We start from the raw sequence: 20339 nt of genomic DNA on the forward strand, positions 1-20339 counted from the left end.
TCGCAATGAGGACCAGTTGTTTTGCTGTTCCTCGCAAGCTATTTTGCTAATGGTTAGGGTTAGTTTTAGAGTTAGGGAATAGAAAGGATAGCCTCGTGAAACCATCCTGATCTCGCGAGCTTTCAAGGTTTCACTCGCAGATCAGTCTGGAGACTCTCCGTTGAAGAAAATTTGGAGCCGTTCACCAAACGAACGTCCAATCAGCGTTGGCTTTGAGGCGGGTTGAGGTGTGACGCAACGAGAAGCGCGAACATGGCGGCTTCAGCCGATGAAACTAGCGTTAGTGTGGCTATCGAGCAAGTTTTATCGGAATTACAGAGTATTTCTTCACTGAAAGAAGAGCAAAACACTGCTCTGGAGGCTTTTCTCAGAGGAAAAGATGTTTTTGCTCTTCTCCCGACTGGTTTCGGCAAGAGTTTGATCTATCAATTGGCTCCTCTTCGTCGTCGCTCTGTTAGTACGTCATATGCTTCGTTGATCTGATTGGTTTATTTGGCCCGTCTATCACCAACATAGGCCAATCAGCTAGCCAGTATTTTCGCCCCTTCCCAAAATTACTTCAACGGAAGGTTTCCAGATGGATATGCGGAGCAAATCCATCTGGAGGAGTCAGGTTATAGAAAGGATTAAAAATGACTGAAAACACATGGTCCCCACTACATACAGCAGAACAAACATGCGTGTGTGTGTGTGTCTCACTCCAACAGTGTGGTCCTCTTTGTACTGGAGGAAGGCGTTGGTCGTTCCTTTTTTCGCCATTCGGATTCGAGCCAAACGCACTTTCTGTGAATGGAAACACAGGAAAACAACAGCGTCAACAAACACCGACACACCTTGATGCTTTGAATCCTTATTGAGGATCTTCTGACTTCCTTTCACTATCAGCCCCCCTCTGACCTGACCTGACTGACCCTGAACTGAAAACTAAGAAAGCTGCAGCCTCCTAGCTAAGCTAACTTTGGTTTAGACCACTGGTTCCAGTTTTAAAGGAAAAGTCCGCTAATATTCAGAATCCAAACTTTTGAAAGAACTTTAAATATTAAATTATTACATACTGTTCAATAAATGATAAGTGTTTTTTAAATTTTCATTTAAATGTGCTTAACTGGAGGCATCCATCTTTGTCATCTTGCTAACCAGTTAGCAACTTAGTGCTAGCAGGTTCCCAATGGGAAATTCCATTGGGACCAAGTAGCACTAAATTGGTGCCTTAGAAACGACGCTGTCAAGGAACGCTTTGGACAGCGGAAACATGCAAGAGGAGGAGAGTTTAGTGTCGGAGGTCGTGGATGAGTCTCCTCCGTCATCCATTTTTTATTTAGAGGAGGAAAGCGGGGACGAAGATGTTGTGGAAGAGCACGCCAGGGCGGCAGAAGCTTGGTTTGGTGTAGAAGGCTTCCAGCCGTACATGTTTGAGCCCTTGCCTCGCAACGCTGCCAGTTCTGTTAGCTCTACGCCTGCCGAAGACACAGACGTCCATCCCCGTGAACACTGGGACGCAACTCAATGGGAAAGGAAAGGATTCTGATTTCAACCGTTGCGTATATTAGCTGCGACATATGAATCAAGATGCTATGACCGAAAACATTTGATTGACAGATGACTGTTGATATATGATTGGCCGAATTTAGGTGTTCAGGCTGACGAAGAACTAACTGGCCTGCAGAAGATAATGACAAAAAATATATATATATATAAATTTTCTAAATTTTGGGTCTAGTAGTTCCCATAGATTTAGCTTGGAAAGCGGGGAGAATGGCGCTAGGCTTACCGCACCGTGACGTCACTGCTGGAAGATGGCAGGAGGGAGAGGTTACTATATTTGGGCAAAAATGGCCGCTCCCAGACTCTGTGATCGCGATGAAAAGTATGATTTTATTTCTTTAGTGATTAACGCTAAATTCATTAAATCACAGCAAACTATTAGTTTTAGGTATAAATAATGATCCTTTGATTATTCCTTGCTGATCTGACTTTTCCCATAAAGTCCGGTCCAGGTGTGTCTGAAAACAGAGACGCATGCAGACCTGCTGGGCTCTCATCTTGTCAGCTCTCTGGTTCTGGTGGTAGATCCGGCTGAAGTTGGACACGATGACCGGCACTGGGAGGGCGATCACCAGCACGCCGCTGAGAGAGCAGATGGAACCAAAGATCTTCCCTGCGATGGTGCTTGGAACCATGTCACCGTACCTGCAGCAGCAAAACACAACGTCAGGAACCAAACAGGCTCTGTGCTGGACTGGCTCCATTAGAACCTGTTCAGAGGAGCAAATAACCTTCATTGGGTCTGTCTGTAGTTCCGATCCAATTCTATTCAGTTTATTTCTATAGCGCCAATTCACAACACATCATCTCAGGGCACTTTCCAGTTCACCAGATCATCCAGTCAAATATTACTGTACAGCATTGCTGAAAGACAACTGAATTCTAACAGTCAGTTCAGGAATCCAAACTAAAGGGCTTTCAGTAATAATCTAACTAATAATCATTGATTTGAATGACCTGTTAATTAACTACAACTTCCAGTTAGTTTCTGAAATATTCATAATCTGCAGATAAAACTGCACAGCAGCGAGGATCTAAACTGTAGAGTAGGGATCAGCGCGGGACGGTGGAGCAGATCTGAGGCTGCTGAGGTGCGGCTCTCCGCTCATCCACCTGCTGCTGCGGATTAACTCAGAGCTTCAGGCTCATCTGAGCTGCTAATCCTCACATCTCCACCTTCAGCTCTTAGACCTGCTGCTATTTCTGGAGATGGGTTTGATGATGAGCGGCTGATCTGTTTGTGGAGTTTCATCCAGGATCAGAAACTTTTGGGTTCTGAGTTCACCAAGTTCTTCATGTTCAGTAGAAGTTCTGTTTCGGGTCAGGAAGCCTCAGTCTTTGCTATAATCAGCTGGACAATCATAAGAAGCAGATAAATCTGGATTATTTTCTTTGGTTTATTCTGATGGACATCTGAGTGTTGAGATGTTGGCAGCTCTGCACCTCCAAGGAGACCATCTATCTCCTCCCCAGCAGAACCTGTTATGTCTCCTGATCTCCACCAGGCTGCATCCACTGGTCTCCATGGTAACATCAATGTATTTTTGGGTCAGAACCTGGACCTGGCTAGCCTCGTGAGACCATCCTGATCTCGCGAGTTTTCAAGGTTTCACTCTTTTTTTCCTTTTTACCCGATGTATTCCAGCATCCAGCTGCCATGCACGTGGGCATTGTCAGTTTCACTATAGCTCTGGTGAATTTCAATGGTGAAGTCCTCTGGAAATCTTCAATAATTGTTGTTGATTGCAGATGTGTCTAGTAGTTCCCATTGATTTAGCTTGGAAAGCGGGGAGAATGGCGCTAGGCTTACCGCACCGTGACGTCACTGCTGGAAGATGGCAGGAGGGAGGGGCTACTATATTTGGGCAAAAATGGCCGCTCCCAGACTCAGTGATCGCAACAAAAATTATTGTTATTTTTTTGTTTTTAACAGATTAACACTAAATTCATTAAATGATTATTTTTAAAGAAAAAGATTTTATCCTCCAAACCCAAAGGTAGCAGACCCTCTTATAGAGTTACAGTCTGTGTGGGCAGCGGGTCACGGTTCTTCTAACTGATCCAGACTAGTTTAGTTTTCTTCAGCCTCAGTGATTAAACTAATGAGACGCAGCTTGGAAAGTAAAAACTGCTTCTGAGCAGCTAAAACATAATGAGATCCTGAAGAAGAGCGTCTTTATTTCCAAACACAATCAGAGCCCCCCCCCCACCCCCCCAGCGGCCATAAAACGTCCTGATGGGGTTTCTGCTGCAGAGAGCAGCAGTAAATCAGAACCAGTGGGTCCAAACGGAACGGAGGTTCTGGATCAGGTGGATCTATCCAAGAACCAGGAAGCATTTAAGGCATAAAACACAGTAGGAAGAACACTATTCTATTCTAATTTATTCTATTCTAATCTATTCTATTCTAATCTATTCTATTCTAATCTATTCTGTTCTAATCTATTCTAATCTATTCTAATCTATTCTATTCTATTCTAATCTATTCTAATCTGTTCTGTTCTAATCTATTCTATTCTAATCTATTTTAATCTCTTCTGTTCTAATCTATTCTAATCTATTCTGTTCTAATCTATTCTGTTCTAATCTATTCTAATCTATTCTAATCTAATTTATTCTATTCGAATCTATTCTAATCTATTCTATTCTATTCTAATCTATTCTGTTCTAATCTATTCTAATCTATTCTATTCTAATCTATTCTAATCTATTCTAATCTGTTCTGTTCTAATCTATTCTATTCTAATCTATTCTAATCTCTTCTGTTCTAATCTATTCTAATCTATTCTGTTCTAATCTATTCTGTTCTAATCTATTCTATTCTAATCTATTCTAATCTCTTCTGTTCTAATCTATTCTAATCTATTCTGTTCTAATCTATTCTATTCTAATCTATTCTAATCTATTCTAATCTATTCTATTCTAATCTATTCTATTCTAATCTATTCTAATCTGTTCTGTTCTAATCTATTCTATTCTAATCTATTCTAATCTCTTCTGTTCTAATCTATTCTAATCTATTCTGTTCTAATCTATTCTAATCTATTCTAATCTATTCTATTCTAATCTGTTCTGTTCTAATCTATTCTATTCTATTCTAATCTATTCTTATCTGTTCTGTTCTAATCTATTCTATTCTAATCTATTCTAATCTCTTCTGTTCTAATCTATTCTAATCTATTCTGTTCTAATCTATTCTAATCTATTCTGTTCTAATCTATTCTATTCTAATCTATTCTAATCTCTTCTGTTCTAATCTATTCTAATCTATTCTGTTCTATTCTGTTCTAATCTATTCTAATCTATTCTATTCTAATCTATTCTATTCTAATCTATTCTAATCTGTTCTGTTCTAATCTATTCTATTCTATTCTAATCTATTCTAATCTCTTCTGTTCTAATCTATTCTAATCTATTCTGTTCTAATCTATTCTAATCTATTCTAATCTATTCTATTCTAATCTGTTCTGTTCTAATCTATTCTATTCTATTCTAATCTATTCTTATCTGTTCTGTTCTAATCTATTCTATTCGAATCTATTCTAATCTCTTCAGTTCTAATCTATTCTAATCTATTCTGTTCTAATCTATTCTAATCTATTCTGTTCTAATCTATTCTATTCTAATCTATTCTAATCTCTTCTGTTCTAATCTATTCTAATCTATTCTGTTCTAATCTATTCTGTTCTATTCTGTTCTAATCTATTCTAATCTATTCTATTCTAATCTATTCTATTCTAATCTATTCTAATCTGTTCTGTTCTAATCTATTCTATTCTAATCTATTCTAATCTCTTCTGTTCTAATCTATTCTAATCTATTCTGTTCTAATCTATTCTAATCTATTCTAATCTATTCTATTCTAATCTGTTCTGTTCTAATCTATTCTATTCTATTCTAATCTATTCTTATCTGTTCTGTTCTAATCTATTCTATTCTAATCTGTTCTGTTCTAATCTATTCTAATTTATTCTATTCGAATCTATTCTATTCTAATCTCTTCTATTCTAATCTATTCTATTCTAATCTGTTCTGTTCTAATCTATTCTAATTTATTCTATTCGAATCTATTCTATTCTAATCTATTCTATTCTAATCTCTTCTATTCTAATCTATTCTATTCTAATCTGTTCTGTTCTAATCTATTCTATTCTAATCTATTGTATTCTAATCTCTTCTGTTCTAATCTATTCTATTCTAATCTGTTCTGTTCTGAGACGCAGCTTGGAAAGTAAAAACTGCTTCTGAGCAGCTAAAACATAATGAGATCCTGAAGAAGAGCGTCTTTATTTCCAAACACAATCATAGCCCCCCCCCCCCCACCCCCCCAGCGGCCATAAAACGTCCTGATGGGGTTTCTGCTGCAGAGAGCAGCAGTAAATCAGAACCAGTGGGTCCAAACGGAACGGAGGTTCTGGATCAGGTGGATCTATCCAAGAACCAGGAAGCATTTAAGGCATAAAACACAGTAGGAAGAACACTATTCTATTCTAATTTATTCTATTCTAATCTATTCTATTCTAATCTATTCTATTCTAATCTCTTCTGTTCTAATCTATTCTAATCTATTCTGTTCTAATCTATTCTAATCTATTCTAATCTATTCTATTCTAATCTGTTCTGTTCTAATCTATTCTAATTTATTCTATTCGAATCTATTCTATTCTAATCTCTTCTATTCTAATCTATTCTAATCTATTCTATTCTAATCTATTCTATTCTAATCTATTCTATTCTATTCTAATCTATTCTTATCTGTTCTGTTCTAATCTATTCTATTCTAATCTGTTCTGTTCTAATCTATTCTAATTTATTCTATTCGAATCTATTCTATTCTAATCTATTCTATTCTAATCTCTTCTATTCTAATCTATTCTAATCTATTCTATTCTAATCTGTTCTGTTCTAATCTATTCTATTCTAATCTATTGTATTCTAATCTCTTCTGTTCTAATCTGTTCTATTCTAATCTGTTCTGTTCTAATCTATTCTAATCTGTTCTATTCTAATCTGTTCTATTCTAATCTGTTCTGTTCTAATCTATTCTATTCTAATCTGTTCTGTTCTAATCTATTCTAATCTAATCTGTTCTGTTCTAATCTATTCTAATCTAATCTGTTCTGTTCTAATCTATTCTAATCTGTTCTGTTCTAATCTATTCTATTCTAATCTGTTCTGTTCTACTCTATTCTAATCTATTCTAATCTAATCTGTTCTGTTCTAATCTATTCTAATCTGTTCTATTCTAATCTGTTCTATTCTAATCTGTTCTGTTCTAATCTATTCTATTCTAATCTGTTCTGTTCTAATCTATTCTATTCTAATCTGTTCTGTTCTAATCTATTCTAATCTGTTCTGTTCTAATCTATTCTATTCTAATCTGTTCTGTTCTAATCTATTCTATTCTAATCTGTTCTGTTCTAATCTATTCTATTCTAATCTGTTCTGTTCTAATCTATTCTAATCTGTTCTGTTCTAATCTATTCTAATCTAATCTGTTCTGTTCTAATCTATTCTATTCGAATCTATTCTATTCTAATCTGTTCTGTTCTATTCTATTTTATTCTCCTGAGGATGACAGTAACAGATCAGGATTCTGAGATATTTGGATATTTGTTCCAGTTTATTCCAGGAGATAGTCTGGACACCAGTGTTTCTGTTAATGTGGAACCAGTTCAGCACCAGTACCAGACAAACGCCTTCAAACTGACTGCTATGTTCCGAATCTTTTATTCGGATCATTAATCGAGTCGTCGGACCAAAGATGGAGAAATTTGCACATAGACTAACTTAAAGTTAAAATGCAGCTAAATGCAGGTAATTCAATTCTCTATTGAAAAGATAAACTCAACATTTTATTGCTTAAAATGCATCATCACAGAGCTCTGTGGAACATGAGGATTCAGTCTAACACCTTCCTGTTCAGCTGGACGGAACGTCTCTACAGGCGAAGCTGCTTCTGAGGTGGAAAAGGACAGAAGAGTCACTTTCAGACGACATTACGGACGTCTAGAGATTCCTCTTTCAAAACCACTAATGTCTGCTGGAAGTTTAAAAAAGTAACAGCTGCTTTTTTACATCTTATATGGGTGCGAGCTTTGGTCGAACCATTCTGGGACAAAATACTTAAACTCCTAGAGACATGGATAGACGTCAGTCTCCCACTATGTCCTCTTCTATGTCTTCTTGGAGACAAAACAGCAATACCCCGGCTCACGAAAGAGGTAGACTCAGTGTTGATGGTTGGGCTAACCTCAGCCGCAAGAATTATACTGAGACACTTTTTTCCCTTCTTCATCATCCAGGAGCAGCTTTTATTAAAAAACTTAAATTACAAAAAAATAAATAAATAAATGAAAAGTAAGGTAGAACAAACAACACAAAGCTGGTTGAGATTCTAATGTGACTTTCAAATATTTAAAAAGGGGGGGGGGGGTTATTGAGGTTATAGTGGCAGACGTCTTTAAATAAATAAAAGGGTCACCAAACTTCGGCTAATCTTTCTCATAACCTCAGACATCAAATCTCATCTCTTTCTATCACTGCACTCACTCTATGAAATGGTATCCCTACGTAGAGGTGCGTTCAGGAGCGCTGTGATGCAAAGAATGCATAACAGCGAAGTTACACCTGCTATGGATGCACAGTAAATATTGCTGGAGTTAAAAAACTCAGCTGATATTTTCTATCAATCAAGACAAGGTGTGGTTTTGGTGAAGAGTGAAGCAGAGCAGCTTTTTGACGTTTTATTCAGCTCTGTTTGACTTTCGGAATAAGACCCCAATAAGTCAACACTTCATCTTTATTCGTTTCTAAAGTTCTCAAACTAGCTGCACACAATCAACAGAGCTGCTATTCCAACTATTATCTAGCTGGAGGTGGAGCAGTCAGTCGCTGACATGCTGCACAAATAAACGGCATAAACTGAACGATTCAGTTAACAAATCTTTTTAAGGAACTGATCCTAAACGGATTCTAATCGAAAGGCGGATCATTTACTAAGAGGGATTTTAGGGAGTTCAGCAACCTGCAAAAGTTTACTGAGTTTTTTAGATCTCTCTCTGGGGCTGGGGTTCATAATCACTCCACCCCATCATGGACGACCCGGGGAAGCTAGCAACACGCAAGATAGACGTAATGATTTAAAAACAGCTTTAAAACCATGGAAGGCATTCAGCAGGAACTCTAACTGTTTGAATATAGGATTTCCGTAAAAATTCAAAAAATATCCACTGGACTTGGTTTTCAAGATTTGAAGACGTTTCTCCACCTCTCCAGGAAGCTTTCTCAATTCAAATGTCTGGATCCGCAGTGAGTTTGAGTCTTATATAGACAACGCCTTGTATCGCTTGGAAACATGCAATGGTAACCGATGAATGGGTCGTTAGTTCCATCGTTAGCCTGTAATATCTGAAACCTGTCTATGATTCTAGGGCTCGGTCGTTAAAGGGGGGATTGCCATTAAGGGGGGGATTGTCTCCTGTAATACCTGAAACCTGTCTATGATTATTAAGGGTTGGTCGTTAACACTAGAACTACTACGGAGGGGTCAATTGTCCCTTTTACCTAAAAGCCCTACAAGAGGGTCATTTGACCTTTGGACCTCCTGCGGACACTCCTTTTGTTGTGGAAATGTGGCTGTTAGCAGCTCATAGCTGTCACAGAGTCGCTTGAGCCTGTGTGGGGAAGGGAACCCTAAGGCAAGCTTTTAGTATAGTTTTTAGTGGATTTTTCTCTGGTAGTTCAAGGTAGGCAGAAAAATCCTGGTAGTTCTAGTGTTAAGGAGGTATTGTTCACCGGCTGGAGCGGGTAGGTCCCTCGTTCCTCTGTGATGGGGTGGGGGGTTTGGTAATATCTGGAAGGGATCATGTCTATGATTGAATTGTATGTTTTTGGAAGCTGGAATCTGAGTCCACCACCTCTGTTTAAAGTTGTTTTTTCTCTCTTAACATAGATGGCTTCCTTCACGCCCCTCTCAAACCACCTATTTTCTTTATCCAGAATATGGACATTCTGGTCCTCAAAAGAATGTCCTTTGTCCACAAGGTGTAGGTGTACTGCGGAGTCTTGTCCAGAGGCGGCCATTCATCGGTTACCATTGCATGTTTCCAAGCGATACAAGGCATTGTCAATATAAGACTCAAACTCACTGCGGATCCAGACATTTGAATTGAGAAAGCTTCCTGGAGAGGTGGCGAAACGTCTTCAAATCTTGGAAATCAAGTCCAGTGGATATTTTTTGAATTTTTACGGAATGATTATGACCTGGATGACTGAGAACCTTCATCATCATATTTGAATATAGGAGTTTTGAACCACAGTGTTCCTTTGGTGTCTACATTTTAATCCAGACAGATTTCAGAACTTTGGGCGGTGTTCTCTCAGATGAGCATACCTGGTCAGCCCAGCAGCCATAGTCAGTTTATCCTGGTGAAGATTCTCAGTCATCCAGGTCATAGTCATTTCAAGGTAAAACAATCCTCTGGACTTTGTTTCCAAGGTTGAAGACTTTTCTCTTCCCATTCAGGAAGCTTTTTCAATTCAAAATGTCATAAATAGTGTTGCAGTGCATCCTAAGGACAAAACCCCCAGACCTAATCTGAGCAGAGTGTCTGCAGTTCAATGCAGTGAGGAATGCTCTGATCTTTATATTGGAGAAACCAAACAACCTCTCAACAGACGCATGAACCGACACAGAAGAGCGCCCTCCTCTGGACAAGACTCTGCAGTACATCTAAACCTTATGGACAAAGGACATTGAGGATGCTATGTCCAAGTTTGAAGACGTTTCTCTTCCATCCAGGAAGATTTTTCTATTCAAAATGTCAGAAATAGTGTTGAGTTCCAGGTTTTGTTTAACCTGACTCCGTCAGATGGATTTGCTCCGCATATCCATCTGGAAACCTTCCGTTGAAGTAATTTTGGGAAGGGGCGAAAATACTGGTTAGCTGATTGGCCTATGTTGGTGATAGACGGGCCAAATAAACCAATCAGATCAACGAAGCATACGACGTACTAACAGAGCGACGACGAAGAGGAGCCAATTGATAGATCAAACTCTTGCCGAAACCAGTCGGGAGAAGAGCAAAAACATCTTTTCCTCTGAGAAAAGCCTCCAGAGCAGTGTTTTGCTCTTCTTTCAGTGAACAAATACTCTGTAATTCCCATAAAACTTGCTCGATAGCCACGCTAACGCTAGTTTCATCGGCTGAAGGCGCCATGTTCTTTAGACTGAACTGTTGCGCTTCTCGTTGCGTCACACCTCAACCCGCCTCAAAGCCAACGCTGATTGGACGTTCGTTTGGTGAACGGCTCCAAATTTTCTTCAACAGAGAGTCTCCAGACTGATCTGCGAGTTAAACCTTGAAAGCTCGCGAGATCAGGATGGTCTCACGAGGCTAGGTTTTATCCAGCAACCCAACAAAGCCTTGATTTTGTTTAGAAAACATGCTAAATGAAACGGATGAACGGGTCCCCCCCTTTGGAATGGGGGTCGTTTGGCTTCTTTGTTAGCCTGCAATGCCCCATACCTGTCTATGTCTCTAAAAGGGGGGGCGTTAGAGGGAATTGCTGGCCTGGCTGAATAGGCGAGGTCTTCTGTTCTCCTGTAAAGGGGTTGGAGCTGCGATGATAGCGGGAAGGAATCAACTCTATCGCCGATTGTAGGTTTTTGAAAGCTGAAACCTGACCCCCCCTCCTGGTTAAGGTTGTTTATTCTTTCTTAACATAGATGGCTTCCTTCACGCCCCTCTCAAACCTCCTGTCTTCTTTGTCCAAAATGTGAACATTCTGGTCCTCCTAAGAATGTTTGAAGGTTTGAAATGTTCTGGGATTTTGTGTTTGGAGAAAATCCTGTTGAGAGACTCCAGCAACATCTGGGATGGAGATGTTTTTGCGTTTAATCTTCTCGCCGTTATGTTTTGCTAAGTGTCTTTTGGATTTCCTTGCTGATTTGACAAACGCCCAGTTTGGGTATCAAAAATTCTTTGTGCTTTCCATCGGTTTTATTCGGGACATGCTCTGTCGTAAGGTTCTGATGGGCGGTGTGAGTCAAACAGAAGATATTGAGGGAGTGGATTTCCTTAGTTAAAAGTGTTTGCAACACCAGCAAGGAGCAGTAATGCTCCTCTGATCGCTGTTTAAAGTGTTTGAAAGTGTGCGTCTGCAGCTGCTAATGTTTAATAATGGATGGCAGCATTAAAAGCTTGTAGCTGCTTCATGCAGGGAGGCATTAGGAAGTTTAGATTGTCTTTCGCTCTCCTCATTACTTCCTGCTCTCTCCACACATTCACTTTATTGTTTTCCACTTCCCTGGCCTCTCTCTTCCAGCCCTGCTTCCTCCAGAGGTCATTATCTACAGCTGCTGGAGCCAGGACTCCACCCTGCAGCGGGACAGGACGGCCGCTAGAGTGAAGGCTTGTCACCAAGCCAGAGGGAGCGATAGGGGAGGAGAGGAGGAGGAAAGAGGAGAAGGAGAGGAGGTCAGAAGGGGAGGATGAAGAAGAAGGATGGGATGTTTGCAAAGATACGATCTGTGTGAGTATATCTGGAGATCAGGTGAAGGAAAGGTTGCTGCCATCGATCCATTCACCTCCGCAGTCCTTATTTTTAGCTTTATTTCATCTATAAACTGCTTTAAGACAAACATTTATGTTTTACCTCTATAACCCCCCCGTCTTTCTGCTAACTCAGGTCCTGGAAAACAACGATAAAGTGAGTTTAAATCCTCCTTTTTGCTTATCTGGCTCAATCTGAATCCATCAAAAAAAAAAAAAAAAATCCCATCCAGAGTGGAAGTGTGTCAGCGCTCTTCATCATCAGGTCTGTCTGAACAGAGCTGGCAGTGAGGAGGAGGAATCAGGACGCCTCCTGTCAGAGGGATGTCTCAACGTTCCTATTTGGCCCCCAGGAGACACTCAGTGTCCAAATTCAGGGGCTGCTTCCCTCTAAGGGCCCGGCCCTTTGGAGGACCTGAAAGCCAGGGAAAGCTGGAAGGGATCATCTAGGAACTGGGACTGGAATTCCTCCCTCACCTTACGTTGGTCGGCTTGAAGCCGTGACGGCGGGGGGGGGGGGGGGGGGGGGGGGGGATACTAGGCAGCTGCCATAAAACTCTGTTTCCATGTATGGTTAATACAACTATTCCTTATTTATGCACATTAATTATGTTTTTTATAAAAATCCTTTTGCTCATAATATTAAGTCTGTCTCAGCCCCCCCTTCAGTGTCCACCATATTGGATCAGTCCATTTGCTGCACATGTTCAGAAAGGTCCAAACAGACAGCAGCAAACCATCCATCCATTCATTTTATTTTCTGACATGCTTATCCCAGGAGGCGAGGAGTTGATGGTTCCTATCTCCAGCTGTCAATGGGTGAGAGGCGGGTTCTACCCTGGACAGGTCGCCTGTGCATCGCAACACAGAAACAAACCATTCATGCACACACCTGAGGAGAATTTAGAGAATGCTGGAGCTTGGCCTGTTTTCCAGTGTAGTCCTGTTTCTCTGACTGTGACTAACTGGATGTGTTCTCTTCATCCTCTGACATGGGAGCTGGCTTGGAGCTCGTCTGCCTGGCTGTGTGTTTCCTGGACGGGGCCGCCTGTGGAGCTGGTTGACAGTTGCCTTTTGTATCTATGCTTCTTTTTCTATGTCTGCTTCTGTCTCCTTGAACCCCAGTGGGCCTCAGCAGATGGCCGCTCACACTGAGCCTGGTTCTGCTGGAGGTTTCTTCCTGTTCAAAGGGAGTTTTTCCTCTCCACTGTCGCTACAAGCATGCTTAGTCTGAGGGATTGCTGAAGAGTCAATGAGTCGATGCAATCAGCTGGTTTTCCTTAGATAGAAAACTTTGAATCAATCTGACTGGATGATCTGGTGAACTGGAAAGTGACCTGAGATGACATGATGTGAATTGGAGCTATAGAAATAAACTGAATAGAATTGAATAGAAGCCAGTTAACCTAACAGGCATGTCTTTCGACTCTGGAAGGAAGCTGGAGTACCCAGAGAGAACCCACGCATGCTAAGGGAGAACATACTAACTTCATGCTTAAAGACCCCGGCTTGAGAATTGAACCTAGAACCTTCTTGCTGCAAGGCAGCAGTGCTACCCACTGATCTACCGAGCAAAACAAACGATTTAAATAGAAATTTTCTAAATTTTGGGACAATATCGTCTGATAAAGCGTACATTAATGTACATGTTTAAGCCAGAATGATTTGTCATTAAAATATGATTTCCCTACAATTTAAAAATTTCTCTATCAGTACGATGGGTCTGTTTTATGTGTTGTCTTCTGAACTCAGAGGGCCTTCTGCCTGTCTCTGCCTAGGGCCCCAGATTTCCTAAATTTGCCCCTTCGTGATGAGGCATATACTGTAGGTGTAGAAAGAATCATTCCTTCAGGGCAGCCTGATCTAATTCCTCACAAGCAGCTCATCCTGACTAGGGATGGGGATCGAAACCCGGTTCCATCAAGGACCCGGTTCCACTTTTTTCAAAACCCGAAAATCAATAACGTTTGGGCTTATCGATACCACTATCGAGTCTGGTCGTTTTTGTTTTTTTTCTCCCGGAGGTCCTGTAACATAATTGTGTGTCCCTCGAGTCGCGTCACAGCATTTAAATCTAATCAATCACTGCAGCATGTCCACCAATGTTTTGGAATGAAATTGTAAGCAAACAGATATTAAAAGTAAAACAAGTGAAGTCTGGCAGTTAACTTCGCTCGCGACTCGGCTTCATTTTACCAAGCTCAAAGATAAAGAAGAAGCGAAATGCAACTTATGTTGCAATATCATCTCTTTTAAACCGGGGGGACACAACCTCAATGGCCAAGCACATTAGTATTGTGCATGAAATAAAGGCCAAATGCAGTACCTTCGACTGTCTCCGGGTTGAAAAGACTCCTCCTCCTCCTGCCGCCGCAATCGGGCCCGTCTTCATCATCCACTCAGAGTACCACTGGTCAGAGCGCACACAGACTTTGTAGCTTGTCCGGTCAGTTAAATAGTAATTGTGAAATCCGTGTTGTAATCGGAAGCATACAAGCTAGTTAGCTTGAAAAGTAAATAAAGTTTCAGACGTGCTGCGTGATGATGCGTTCAGATTGGCTCAGTAAAACGACAATTAGGTTATCATGATGCGTTCAAGTGTAACGTAAAGAAAAGGGAAATTTAGTTTTTGGCGAGAAACATGAGTAATACAGTTGTATATTGCTCTATATATAATTAAACTACTGATGCCAACATTTATTAAAAATTACATTTAATTTAAAATACAATTATTTATTTGCTAAATATTTTCCTAATCACTAAAAACATGATAAAAGTGACAGTAGACAATACATTAACCAACAATTGTGAAAACGTATATATTTTTTTAAATCAAAAGAAGACATTTCTTCAAAAAAAAATTTTTTCCCCCACTTCCTTTCTGTCTGTTAAAAACATATTGTCGCATCGTCTTTCCACAAAATAACAGAAAAGTATCGATAGTGGTATCGATAAAGACTCGGATCGATAAGCAGTATCGATAAAGGTATCGATATCAATAAATATTAACGATCCCCATCCCTAATCCTGACGGCAGTTTAGTTCCTCTAATCCAAAAGAAAAGAATAAAAAAAGGAAACCAGTTTCAGCAGAACTGGGCAGAGACGAGCCTCTGAGCAAGGCATTAATCTGCAGCGCTGCAGAGTTGGAGTCCAGCAGGCCTCTGGAGGCTGAAGACCGGGACCAAGGACCCGCCGTGCTCTCTGTGGTCAATATTTCATGGTGGGGATTAAGTCATCCTAAATTCAGACATCAACGACCAGAGTCACCAAGACAACCTGAGACAAACGGGATTAGAACTAAAACAGGAAGAACGGCACCAAGAAGGACCAAAATAAGCTGAAGTTTAAATTTCAGATTTTCCTGGAAGCTAAAAAAGCTGCAGTCAGACAGATAAGGTGATAGCTGCGTTCTGATTGGATGAGATGGGAATCCAGTCAGACTGATGGGGATTTCCTCCTGTAATAAGGGAGGCAGCCAATCACAATCTAATATAAGGACAGACAGCCAATGGAAATTAGTTTAGAGAGGAGAGTAGAAAGGTCAGCTGCTCTGGACGCAGCGCCTCAAACCGAGGAATCTGGATTTTTTTAGTGATTCTATAAACAATAGGGAACATTTCCATCACTAATCCCGGGGCGTGTTTGTTTTCATCTCTGGCCTGACCCTCCCACACCGCTGCACGTGTCAGGGCCAGTAAAACTTTAATTAAGCAGAAACTTTCAGATTGGAGAATTAAGATGATGAAACAAAGATCTAAAGTAATTAATTCTCTTTTGCTCTTTTAAAACGCTTTAAGCTCGGCCATTTCTTTTTATAGAAATGGCCAAAACAAGGTCACATGGTGTTTCATCCACACGCCTTTCAAAAGGGGCTTTAAAGTTTCTTAAACATGTTTCAAAATTATTTCAATATCATCTGATAAAAAGTAAATTTATATCCAGGTTCAACACTGCAACATATTCTCATTATCAGTTCGTATGAAATCGTACGAAAAGTTATGCACACTATTTCCTACGTTTTGGACGTTTTTCCTCAAAAAACCAGATCAGTGCGCATGCGCGGGCAGACAGACAAAAAAAGCTGATCCGCGGACGGACGTAAAACTGCGAAAAACAGTGCAATAATCACTTATTCATGTCTCTAACTACGTTGCTTGCTGTTTTATATCTTAGGGTTAGGCATTAGCCAAGCCAGTTTGTAGAACTTGGAGAACTAGGGTTAGCTTTTAGAGTAATGGCTAGGTTTTAGGGTTAGGGCAAGGCTAAAATTACGTTTTAGGGCAAGTGTCAGGGTTAGGGATCGGCTAAGTGTATTTTTAAGGCAAGGGCCAGGTGTTAGGTTTAGGTATGTATTCCACTAATATTAGGGTCAGAAGCTAATTGATCTGGTAAGTTGATAGTAAGGGCTAAAATTAGGTTTAGGGTTAGGGCTAATTGTTTTTTAAATTCTATGTTCTTGAATGGTGCGTAAGATGCGCATACGACGAAAAAAACATCCAAAACGTACGAAATTATGGTGCATAACTTTTCGCACGATTTCATACGAACTCATAATGAGAATACACTGCCAGGTTTAAGCCAGAATGATTTGACATTTAAATAGGATTTCCCTGGGAATTTAATCACCTATAAACAGAGGTGGAAAGTAACGAAATATATTTACTCAAGTTACTGTATTGAGTAGGTTTTTTGTGTATTTTGTATTTTTCAAGTAGTTTTTAAATTTTACTTGATTACGTTTTGAGTGAAGTATTGTATTTTGTTACATTACAAATCCGTTACTAAGTAAAAACAAAACTTTGGAAAACCGAAAGGAAGACAAAAAATGGGGCCCGGAAACACTACAGCGAGTGACGTGATCAGCATGTAGATCTAGGCTACCAGGCGACAAGCAGAGATGGCGAAAGTACTCACTTTCCGTACTTGAGTAAAAGTACAGATACTTGTGTTAAGAAATACTCTGGTAAAAGTGGAAGTACTGATTAAACTTTTTCACTCAAGTAAAAGTAACAAAGTACAGGCTTGTAAATTTACTTAAAGTATAAAAGTAAAAGTAGAAACCACTTTTTTCATGCCGTTGCCTACATTTTAAATGGATGTCTGCCAATAGGACTAGATCTCCGTTGTGTTCATTTTCAATCATCTCGTCATCCATGCTACTATGCTAACGCCACCGCCACCAAGCTGCAATGATTTGCCGCCAATGAATACCGCCGAATCTGTCGATTCATCTTGTAGCGGTGCGTCAAATGCAACGTAGATTCCCATCCAATTAGATTGAATTTCGTATTGATGACGTGAAAAATAATAACGGTAACTCCATTGAAATGATTCAAAACTAAAGTAACGAGACAATTTTTTAAAATGTAAGGAGTAGAAAGTACAGATATTTGTGTAAAAATGTAAGGAGTAGAAAGTACAGATATTTGTGTAAAAATGTAAGGAGTAGAAAGTACAGATATTTGTGTAAAAATGTAAGAAATAGAAGTAAAAAGTCGCCATAAAAATAAGTAGTAAAGTAAAGTAAAAATATCAGAAAAATCTACTTGAGTACAGTAACGAAGTATTTGTACTTCGTTACTTCCCATCTCTGGCGCCAAGTCTTTCTGTAGGAGATTGGGAACGAGATGGAGGTGGATCAGGAGAGCGATGACGGTTCAGAGAACGTTTCACTAGAAATGCTAGCTGAAACATCGAATTCTGCTGCACAAAACGACAAAAATCCTCGGCCACATTTGAAAGACTGCTTTTCATTTAAATTCAAGAGGGCCGACAGTATCATCATGCAATGCCAGATGTGTCTGCCAAAGGTGAACTGGCAGCATTCAATAACTCCACATCTAATCTGCGGAAGCATGTTTTGGTAAGTATTTAGTGCATCGGTACTTTAAACAAAGTTTTCATGACTAATAGCCAATTAGCAAAACAACCTGTGTTGTGGCATTGCTGATTTTGTCTAGCACAGGGGTCGGCAACCGCGGCTCCGGAGCCGCATGCGGCTCTTTCATCCTTATACTGCGGCTCTGAGTGGCTTGGGAAAATAAATTGCTAAAGAAACCCCAAGTTTTTCACCAAACCAGCCTCTCATCCATACGAAGCCGGCGTTTCGGGGGTCTGTAAACAATCTTTTTTTTATTCAGCCTTCAGAGTGGGAAGATTTTGAAACGCCGTTTTCGTGTTTCCATCTTTAAGCTCTAACCGCATTTTTTTTCTTACACGCATGCGTCATAGCGTCGCCTCTAAACACGCATGCGCGACACAGTATCACAACAACAATGGCGCCGTACTGTGTTGAATGGTTGCTGCTCATGCTACTCACCCTGCTGTCGGGCTTACAACAGAATCTTCTTCTTCTGGAATATCTCCAGGAAGAACAGAGCAATATAGACAACATAGTTCAGCACCTGAATTTGACTGAACCACGAAAATGGACCCGCAGGGCAACCATGTATAAATATTAGTGCGCATGCCCAACATTTCGTCGCCTATTTTTGCTTTGGCACCACAGCGCCGCTTACAGGCCTGGCATACATTTTGCAGCGTTTTCATGCATTCGTGTGGACGATCACATTTATTTTACGTCTCCGTCTTTACCACAAACGTTCTGGGAAATATTAGCATTTCGTGTTCGTTTTGACTTCGTGTGGACGGGGCCTAAGTCCGTGTTTCCTGCAGCACTATCTTGGCGGGGTTGGCAACAGTTTTTTTTTTTAAATGTAACTAAGTAACTTTTACTTAAAATACATTTTAAATCAGCTACTTATTAATTTACTTGAGTAATTTTTCTAATGGGTGATTTTACTTGTACTTGAGTAATATTTCATTCAAGTATTGGTACTTTTACTTGAGTATGATATTTTAGTACTTTTTCCACCTCTGCCTATAAATCAGACATGGTGGCATGTAAAATATTCCTCTATGCATTTCTGTCAAACAAATACAAACATTTGTATTTCCAATTTATAGTTAGGGAGCTGAACTTGCTTTAATTTACACTTCTACTGTATCTAATTTACTCCTAAAACCCTCAGGGCTTAAATGAGGTCATTTCCAGATGTTCTACCTGTTTCAGGTGAGTGGAACACCTGGATATACCTTCCTAAACTCTGACCCTGAATGCAGCTAATCTGAATTTTCCACCCGGGCCTCGCCGGCCCCCATGTTGAGCTTTAATCTCTCTGATCTGACAGAGACTCCTGGTTGGTTTCTGCTTCAGGAAAACCAAACTGTTCTGAGGAGGAAGCAGAAATACTTCCACTGCAGCTTCTCCAAACACCTTCCCTCCACTGCGGTGAAGACGAGGGTCAAAGCAGGCGAAGAGAAGGAAAACAGGAGCTTTGTTCCTCCTCTTCCGCCTCCAAACGGTTTGACTGGTTCTTCCCTAGGACAGAGCTATCGACCCGTGGAGTTTGATCACCGGCTCAGTTTGTCTTTCCTCCCTGAAACATCTATTCTGGGTTCTGCTAAAAGCCTGACCGCTCTCCTCCTCGTCTTTCCTCCTCCTCTTCTGATCCGTCGTCTCCTTTCCATTCTCCTCCTCTGGTGTAATCTTCAGCCATGTTTAATTGATGGAGTGATGATGAAAGTTGCAGGAGGAGGGATGGTTGTTCCATGTTTTTCCTCCTCTGGAGGAGGAGCTCTTCAGACAGCTCCAGTCCTCCATCCTCTCCTCCATCCTCCTTTCTTCAGCTCCTTCTCCTCAGTCCTGATAGAAAATGTTTAAAAGTGGCTTTCATAGTTTCCCTTTTTTTCTCTCTAAATCAACAATGGCAAAAGTATTGGCACCCCTAACAGTTACTGAAGAGGAAGAGAAAGTTTTCCCTGAAGGGTTTGTCCTCTACAGCTGGGGTTCCGAAAGCCGGGATCCTTTTTAATTTATTTTTACAAATTTCCTTTTTCATTCTCTTTATAATTGAGTTTTCTGAATTTTATTCTCTTCACATATGGGGGTGATTTCCTTTGAAGTGAGGAGCCAACCCTCCATAACCGGAGGAGAAACACACCACACCCACAATCCTAGCTAGTCCCTGATTGGCCCTCTGGCGGTGTGGCGTGGAATAACATAGCGCAGTCCACGCTTATTGGGCATAAATCAAAACTATCTTTAGTTTATCTATTTAGTTTATCTCTTTAGTTTATCTCTTTAGTTTATCTATTTAGTTTATCTCTTTAGTTTATCCCTTTAGTTTATCTATTTAGTTTATCTCTTTAGTTAATCTATTTAGTTAATCTATTT

At 40.2% G+C, this 20339-nt stretch overlaps 1 protein-coding gene across 1 annotated transcript in view; it reads right to left on the reverse strand.

The window, feature by feature from the left end:
* The window catches only part of LOC119792001 (potassium voltage-gated channel subfamily D member 1-like), a 29552-nt gene extending 9890 nt beyond the window's left edge, over positions 1–19662 (reverse strand). The window contains exons 1-3 of the mRNA XM_038298423.1: positions 19580–19662; positions 2028–2190; positions 700–783 (exon numbers count right to left, since the gene is read on the reverse strand). Coding sequence (XP_038154351.1) covers positions 700–783; positions 2028–2190; positions 19580–19662 — 330 coding nt within the window. The remainder of the gene's footprint in view (positions 1–699; positions 784–2027; positions 2191–19579) is intronic.
* Between the last annotated feature and the right edge of the window lie 677 nt (positions 19663–20339).

This window comes from Cyprinodon tularosa, unplaced genomic scaffold, assembly GCF_016077235.1.
Source record: "Cyprinodon tularosa strain WSP-4 unplaced genomic scaffold, ASM1607723v1 ctg407, whole genome shotgun sequence".
NCBI classification, from domain to species: domain Eukaryota; kingdom Metazoa; phylum Chordata; class Actinopteri; order Cyprinodontiformes; family Cyprinodontidae; genus Cyprinodon; species Cyprinodon tularosa.